Below are 8548 nucleotides of genomic sequence, written 5' to 3' on the forward strand. Positions count from 1 at the left end.
GAAAGTCTTTGATCAAAGGTTCTCCTGATGAACACATCGGGTTTGAGACGGTGAACCTAGTTTGAAGAAGAGACTCCGGTCCTAACATGATGCCTCACATCACACTCAGATTAAATCTCTAGAGAGCATCTGTTCCTTAAAGATGAGCTGACCTGTCTGTCTGTCTCTGTCTCTCAGAGCGAGTGGGAGGCGCTGGAGATCGTGGAACACAAGTGGGCTCTGGAGAACGTGGAGGAGGATCTGATGTCCAGAGACCTGAACTTTGGGACCTTCTTCAGCCAGGACATCAAGTCCACCATGTTCTAGGAGAACCGGGACGTCTGTGAGAGGTTCTGGAACCCAGCGTACACAAAAGTCCAGCAGTAGATCCACGAAGCTGATCTCTGGATTCTTCACCTCCGGCACTTTATTCACGTTCTGCCTTTTTTCTTTTTTCTTCATCAGCCTTACGACGTGCAACTGCCTTCAATGTTCAGATTAATATTAATGACGATGATGAAATGACTTGTTGCTCACGTTTGATTGTCGATACATTCTGACAGTTAGAAGTGAGTAAGTAGTATTAACTGGACCTTCTTACATATTGTTGTTTATTTTAATGTACGTTGAGTTTCCATTCAGATATTTGCTGTTTTTGTGTATTCGGGGTTCCAGGACCCCGGTTCTCTAGTTGTTCTAGAACGGTTCCCAGAACCTGGTTGAGTCTCAGGAACACGTTCCTCTCGTTAACCGACGACAGAAGCACTCAGAACTTTTCTACACTTTGTCGAGGCGTTAAATAAAAAGGTGACGTCACGTTGACTGGGTTCCTCTCTCGTCTGTTCTGAAGGAACCCGCTGAGCAGACCGGACCAGATAGAGTTCAAATGTAAGTGTTTGTGTTTTGCGGTCAGACCTCATGTCCCTGATCTTCACTTATTAAAGATATGATTCATGTGACGCAGATCTAAGTCTTTGGAAGCTCAACATGAAACATGAAGGTCAATAATTATTAACAGTAGAGATTAAAGATTTAAAAGGTGACAGGAAAGTGTCATTGTGATAATAATCGTCCTTTTATTCATATCAAAAGATTGAAAGTACAATAAAATATTTTCATCTGATATTTGACAGGAAGACCAAAGAAAGAAATCAGCCCACGCTTCCCTCCGGCTCCGCCCAGCAACAACAATAATATTAATATCAATACATTTCTTACAAAAATACTGTACACAGAGCTGGTTTTAAAATCAGTGAGAGCTCGGAGACTAAACTCCGTCAGATTATCTCAAATCTTCACCTATAAATATGAAAAATAAACGCGTCATCGTCCATCAATAACTCAAATAATCACAAAACTGAAGTCATGTGACCGCCCAAAGCATTCCATTTAAAAAAATAAATACCAGAAGAAAAAAAACAACCAAAATATACAAAGACATTAATTTCTCTTCCCTGGCAGCTTTGTTCAATATTAAATCATCTGCTATAAACACACTCTGATTACCCAGAATCCCTTTCACTCGGCTCACTCAGTTCAACACAAAGAAATAAATATATAACTATCGTGTTTTTACACTTTAGATATCAAATGTGGAACAATGATGAACGTTTACCGTTTGATTACGTTTAAACGATACATTATGGAACGACTGTTTAAATTCTGAATGAATAACTGAATTGTATAAATAAGTGTTTCACCTACAAACTCAATACTTTGAGAATCCAGTTATTAATTCATCATTTAAAGACAAAAGGTGAAGATCTTTCTGTTTCTTTGAGTTGTAATAACGCATCATTTATAACTACTGAATTATTGATGATGAGTCCTGATCATCAAACTACCTGAGTATCAAATGTTTCGCCGCTTACAGATGAAACACGAGCCGACGAGGTTCTGAGGGACAAGAAGTAATCAGAGAAAGTTCAAGTGTTGCTGGAAAATAATAATTAAAAAACAAAATGAATCACATGAAAAGAGGCCCGTTGTTCTCCCGAAGGAGAGAAGAAAGAAAAACCCAAAACTGAGACGAAGAACCAAATCAAGTGACGTTCAGTCTGTCTCCATGGAGGCGGAGGAGGAGGAGGCGGCGCCCGGCTCTGCGTCCTCGTCCTTACAGGAAGTGATGTCGTTGGCGGGCTGAGTGGTGGAGGAGGAGGAGGAGGCGGGGCTGCTGGTGGGGGGGGGCAGGCTGGGTGTTCTGATCCGGTCCTGTCGATGGTAGAACAGGACGTAGGCAGCGTTGGTCTGTGGGACAACGGGGAGAGTTCAGGTTCTACTACAGGAGATGGAACCACACTCGTTAATATAGTGACATCATCACATTAGTGACATCATCACATTGAAGTAACACTCACCATGATCTGGTCCTCTCTGGCGTACGTCACCTTACTGTCGTCAAAGTAGTACCACTGACCGTTGTCCTTGTTCCACGCATAGCTGGTGTCTGCAGGAACACATACACACACACACACACACACACACACACACACACACACACGAGTGAACAAGGACATGAAAGGAGGGTGTGACCTCATTGAGTCATCATCAGAGGGACCTACAGTGACCGTCTCTGAGCCCTCCGTAGTGATTGGACACGGCGATGAGGTCATAGCGGCTCGGAGGCTCTCCATTGGACAGACTCTTCCTCAGGAGGCAGCCGGAGAAGTCCAGGTCTCTGCAACGCAACACACAACCTGTTATTATATCATCTGACTGGTGAGTGTGAGTGTGTGTGAGTGTGTGTGCGCACCTGAGGGGGAAGTCCACGATGCTGTCCAGCTTCTCTCTGGTGAACTTGGTGTAGGAGAACCTCTTGAGGTGGATGATGAGAACCTCCGGTAGAGACCAGAGGTCCAGCTTCTTAGTGGCCAGCTGGTGCTTCTTACACACCGGACAGTACCTGAAAACACACACACACACACACACACACACACTATCATTTACCTGTCTCATTTCTATCACGTCGAGGGAGTGTGTGTGTGTGTGTGTGTGTTACCATGGGTTCTCCTCCTCCAGTGTCTCCACAGTGGTGAACAGCTCGATACACTCCTGCAGCTGGACCGTGGTCTGCTGCTGAGGAACCTCCATACTGGCGTGTTTCACATACTTCTACAGAGGAAGGAGAGAAGGAGAGAAGGAAGCCACGGTGAGGAAGAAGTTTCCTTCACGTTCTCTCTGCACGGAAGGTTCTGGGAAGTCTCCAACATCACTTTGGGAAAGTTTCAACCTACTGTGACTGTGACTTGTTATAACATGCTGTACTATATACTGTGACTTCAGCATTGGTCTTATCATAGTTAGCGTGTTGACTTCTGTGTTCTGTGAAGTTGCACCACATGTTAATCAGTTCATCCTTGAGATGTTGGGTTAACATTGTCATTGTGAGTGCTTCTGTTTGAACTGCAGCTGATCCCTCACTCATCAGGGGAGAAGACACAGACAGCTGCATTCAGTGGACCAGTGGCTGTCGTTGTGCAATAACTACTTTGTGATCTGTGATATTGTTGCAATGATTTCATTTTACATTACTGACATAGATTCTAGTGAACGATCTGTTTCTGTGGTTGTTTATCCAAAGTATTTCTTGAATAAATTCCTTTTTTTTGTGATTATTTTTACTACCTTCATTCCTTCAATTATGTCTAATTGGGGACAAGTAAATGAAAATAGCATCAGCGTCACAAAAAGTCACAGTATAGCATGTCGAAAAGATGGAAAAAACAGTCATAGTATAACATGTCGGAAAAAATGGAAAAAACAGTCATAGTATAGCATGTCGGAAAAAAAAACAGTCATAGTATAGTATGTCAAAAAATGGAAAAAAACAGTCACAGTATAGCATGTCGAAAAATGGAAAAAACAGTCACAGTATAGCATGTCGAAAAAAATGGAAAAAACAGTCATAGTATAGCATGTCGAAAATAGTCAAAAAACAGTCACAGTATAGCATGTCGAAAATAGTCAAAAAACAGTCACAGTATAGCATGTCGAAAAATAGTGAAAAAACAGTCATAGTATAGCATGTCGAAAAAAATGGAAAAAACAGTCACAGTATAGAATGTCGAAAAAAATGAAAAAACAGTCATAGTATAGCATGTCAAAAAATGGAAAAAACAGTCATAGTATAGCATGTCGAAAAAAACAGTCATAGTATAGCATGTCGAAAAAATGGAAAAAACAGTCATAGTATAGCATGTCGAAAAAATGGAAAAAACAGTCATAGTATATTATGTCGAAAAAATGGAAAAAACAGTCATAGTACAGCATGTCGAAAAATGGAAAAAACAGTCATAGTATAGCATGTCGAAAAATGGAAAAAACAGTCATAGTATAGCATGTAGGAAAAAAAAAAGTCATAGTATAGCATGTCAAAAAATGGAAAAAACAGTCATAGTATAGCATGTCAAAAAATGGAAAAAACGGTCACAGTATAGCATGTCGAAAAATGGAAAAAACAGTCACAGTATAGCATGTCAAAAAAAATGGAAAAAACAGTCATAGTATAGCATGTCAAAAAATGGAAAAAACAGTCATAGTATAGCATGTCAAAAAATGGAAAAAACAGTCATAGTATAGCATGTCGGGAAAAAAAAACAGTCATAGTATAGCATGTCAAAAAATGGAAAAAACGGTCACAGTATAGCATGTCGAAAAATGGAAAAAACAGTCATAGTATAGCATGTCGAAAAAAGTGAAAAAACAGTCACAGTATAGCATGTCGAAAATAGTGAAAAAACAGTCACAGTATAGCATGTCGAAAAAAATGAAAAAACAGTCACAGTATAGCATGTCGAAAATAGTGAAAAAACTGTCACAGTATAGCATGTCGAAAATAGTGAAAAAACAGTCACAGTATAGCATGTCGAAAATAGTGAAAAAACTGTCACAGTATAGCATGTCGAAAAAAATGAAAAAACAGTCATAGTATAGCATGTCAAAAAATGGAAAAAACAGTCATAGTATATTATGTCGAAAAAATGGAAAAAACAGTCATAGTATAGCATGTCGAAAAAAATGGAAAGAACAGTCACAGTATATTATGTCGAAAAAATGGAAAAAACAGTCATAGTATATTATGTCGAAAAAATGGAAAAAACAGTCATAGTATAGCATGTAGGAAAAAAAAAAGTCATAGTATAGCATGTCAAAAAATGGAAAAAACGGTCACAGTATAGCATGTCAAAAAAAATGGAAAAAACAGTCACAGTATAGCATGTCGAAAATAGTGAAAAAACAGTCACAGTATAGCATGTCGAAAATAGTAAAAAAACAGTCACAGTACAGCATGTCGAAAAAAATGGAAAAAACAGTCACAGTATAGCATGTCGAAAATAGTGAAAAAACAGTCACAGTATAGCATGTCGAAAAATGGAAAAAACAGTCATAGTATATTATGTCGAAAAAATGGAAAAAACAGTCATAGTATAACATGTCGGAAAAAATGGAAAAAACAGTCATAGTATAGCATGTTGAAAAATGGAAAAAACAGTCATAGTATAGCATGTAGGGGAAAAAAAACAGTCATAGTATAGCATGTCAAAAAATGGAAAAAACGGTCACCGTATAGCATGTCGAAAAATGGAAAAAACAGTCATAGTATAGCATGTCGAAAAAAGTGAAAAAACAGTCACAGTATAGCATGTCGAAAATAGTGAAAAAACAGTCACAGTATAGCATGTCAAAAAATGGAAAAAACAGTCATAGTATATTATGTCGAAAAAATGGAAAAAACAGTCATAGTATATTATGTCGAAAAAATGGAAAAAACAGTCATAGTATAGCATGTCGAAAAATGGAAAAAACAGTCATAGTATAGCATGTCGGAAAAAAAAACAGTCATAGTATAACATGTCGAAAAAATGGAATAAACAGTCATAGTATATTATGTCGAAAAAATGGAAAAAACAGTCATAGTATAACATGTCGGAAAAAATGGAAAAAACAGTCATAGTATAGCATGTCGGAAAAAAAAAACAGTCATAGTATAGCATGTCAAAAAATGGAAAAAACAGTCATAGTATAGCATGTCGGGAAAAAAAACAGTCATAGTATAGCATGTCAAAAAATGGAAAAAACGGTCACAGTATAGCATGTCGAAAAATGGAAAAAACAGTCACAGTATAACATGTCGAAAAAAATGGAAAAAACAGTCACAGTATAGCATGTCGAAAATAGTGAAAAAACAGTCACAGTATAGCATGTCGGAAAAAATGGAAAAAACAGTCACAGTATAGCATGTCGGAAAAAATGAAAAAAACAGTCATAGTATAGCATGTTGAAAAATGGAAAAAACAGTCATAGTATAGCATGTTGAAAAATGGAAAAAACAGTCACAGTATAGCATGTTGAAAAATGGAAAAAACAGTCATAGTATAACATGTCGGAAAAAGTGAAAAAACAGTCATAGTATAGCATGTCGAAAAAAGTCATAGTATATAGTATGTAGAAAAACGTTTAGCAGCTACTGTCTGCAACCAATAGCAGATTTTCACGTTCACACTGACCTCGGCCTCGTTTTCATTGTAGAATCTCTTCTTCATGTCGGGGTCCCAGTCGATGGCCACATAGGGCTGAGCTGAGGAGAGACAGAACATCTAAATCACAAGGTAAATGTAGATCCATCTGATCTATGTTTAAATCAACACAGAAGAATGACAGATGTACTGTGACAGACGTGTTTGACTGCAGTAGCAGTCCAGTTTTCTTTAAAATATCAATATTGTTCTCTTTTGCCAAATGAACGTGTGTGTGTGTGTGTGTGTGTGTGTGTGTGTGTGTGTGTGTGTGTGAACCTACAGCTGAAGGACACGGCGCTCCCTCCCTCCCCCGTCCCTCTCTCCGTCGTCCCGTTGGAGTTCACCGCCTGGATGGTGAACAGACTCTTCCTCCTCTTGCGACACGCCTTCCTCTTCGCCGGCTGCTCATTGGCCGGCGGGCTCGGAGAGCACGCCTCCTCCTGCTTGTCTTCTTCTTTTTCTTCTTCTTCTGTGGTCTCGCGTGGCGGATGCGGTTGCTCTGCCGGCGGCTCTGCGTCGGCGGTGCCGCCGTTCGAGTCCCCGCTGGGAGTGAGGACGTCAGCGTCGGCGGCTCCGGCGCCACAGACCGGCTCGGTCTGGTTCTCGGGCTCCGCGTGGCCGTCGTCCAGTGAGGGCTGCGTGTGGTTGACGTCGGGGCGGCGCTCGGCGGCGGTCTCGTCCGATTGGCTGTTTGTCGCCGAATCGCCGCAGCAGGGTTGTGTTTGAGACGGCCCGGCTTTCTCCGTGTCCTCCTGCTCCTCCTCTGAAAAACAGAACAGAACCAATCAGAGAGAAGCGGCTGCAGCTAAAAACATGAAGATCAATTAATAAACATTGTTATTATTATTAATGTCAGACAATACCATCACTGATGCCATTGGTCTGGGTCTTGTACAGCTCCTCTTCCTCCTCGTCTTCCTCCTCTTCCTCTTCCTCCAACTCCTCAGAGGGATCGGGAGGTCGCACATAGCGCCTACACACACACACACACACACACACACACACACACACACACACACACACACACACACACACACACACACACACATAAAGGTAAACCAACAGACTCTGTGTGTGTGTGAGTACGTGTGTGTGTGTGTGTACGTGTGTGTGTGTGTGTGTGTGTGTGTGTGTGTGTGTGTGTGTGTGTGTGTGTGTGTGTGTGTGTCTCACGTCAGCCTCCTCAGGAACAGCTGGTAGAGCTCCTCTCTGCTGCAGCAGCTCCGTGGGACACTGAGCAGCAGCGGATGTCCGAACAGAGACGTCCCGTAGGAGCTGCTGCCGGAGCCGTAGTCTCTGTAGTGGGAGCGCTCCCTCAGGTAGAGCGCCAGCAGCACCCGCTCCTCCTGCTGCTCCTCCAGCACGCTCAGCTCGTACCTGAACGCACCGCGGCCACAATTAAAAAAAACCTCACACACGACCGTGTCTTCAATAAAAGACGAACCGGCTGGTGAACAGCGGCGGGTTTTCTTACACAAAGATGTCGTCTCGGTCCAGAATGCAGCTCAGACATTCATCAGCGCTGTAGATCTTATAGAAACGGTGGTTGAACACGTCGGCTACCACCATCTGACACACACACACACACACACACACACAGTTAACAGATATGTAGAAAAGACTTTGTAGTTTCAGAAAAATAGGTTACACAAAAAATATTTTATTTTATTAAATTAAATCAAATAAAACAAATTAAATTAAAAAAAATAAAATAATAATTAAATATATAATAATTAAATAAAAAAATATATGTATTTAAAATGTAATAATAATAATTATATTAAATTAAAAAATTATTATATTAAATTAAACACACACTGACCTGTGTGGAAGGTACGTTGGTCATCTCTGACAGAGCAGAGCAGAGATCAGAAACTTTTCCTGCTTTAGGAACCACGACACGATGCTGCGCGCACACACACACGCGCACACACACACACACACACACACAGATATTAATATCACACTCGTATCCTTAAGGTTTCCTGACGCTCTCAGTATTTCAGTAGAGAAACAGGTGTTACCTGAGCAGGTTTGGCGTAGGGGTCCAG

At 40.8% G+C, this 8548-nt stretch overlaps 2 protein-coding genes across 2 annotated transcripts in view; one reads left to right on the forward strand and one right to left on the reverse strand.

The window, feature by feature from the left end:
* LOC137888413 (ER membrane protein complex subunit 3-like) overlaps window positions 1–938 on the forward strand; it is a 5514-nt gene extending 4576 nt beyond the window's left edge. Inside the window, exon 9 of the mRNA XM_068731793.1 lies at window positions 178–938. Within this exon, the coding sequence (XP_068587894.1) occupies window positions 178–306 (129 nt within the window). The 3' untranslated portion in view covers window positions 307–938. The remainder of the gene's footprint in view (window positions 1–177) is intronic.
* Window positions 939–1035: 97 nt separating this feature from the next.
* On the reverse strand, window positions 1036–8542 carry LOC137888412 (ubiquitin carboxyl-terminal hydrolase 11-like). Its single transcript, XM_068731792.1, has 12 exons — window positions 8522–8542; window positions 8320–8403; window positions 7972–8066; window positions 7671–7874; window positions 7361–7470; window positions 6778–7260; window positions 6486–6556; window positions 2978–3090; window positions 2732–2881; window positions 2541–2656; window positions 2337–2425; window positions 1036–2226 (listed from the first exon to the last, which is right to left on the reverse strand). The coding sequence occupies exons 2-12, from the start codon at window positions 8341–8343 to the stop codon at window positions 2032–2034; spliced, it is 1650 nt and encodes a 549-aa protein (XP_068587893.1). The 5' UTR covers window positions 8344–8403; window positions 8522–8542; the 3' UTR covers window positions 1036–2031.
* Window positions 8543–8548: the final 6 nt, after the last annotated feature.

This window comes from Cebidichthys violaceus, unplaced genomic scaffold (assembly GCF_023349555.1).
Source record: "Cebidichthys violaceus isolate CVI_PGR_0920_01 unplaced genomic scaffold, fCebVio1.0.p SCAF_532, whole genome shotgun sequence".
In the NCBI taxonomy this organism is placed as follows: Eukaryota; Metazoa; Chordata; class Actinopteri; order Perciformes; family Stichaeidae; genus Cebidichthys; species Cebidichthys violaceus.

Coding starts and splice junctions, on each gene's coding strand:
- LOC137888412 (XM_068731792.1), bottom strand. CDS start 8,343: ATGACCAACGTACCTTCCACACAG. Junction 7,875..7,971: donor GACCGAGACGACATCTTTGT/GTAAGAAAACCC, acceptor CGGTGCGTTCAG/GTACGAGCTGAGCGTGCTGG. Junction 3,091..6,485: donor ACAATGAAAACGAGGCCGAG/GTCAGTGTGAAC, acceptor CTTCCTCTGTAG/AAGTATGTGAAACACGCCAG.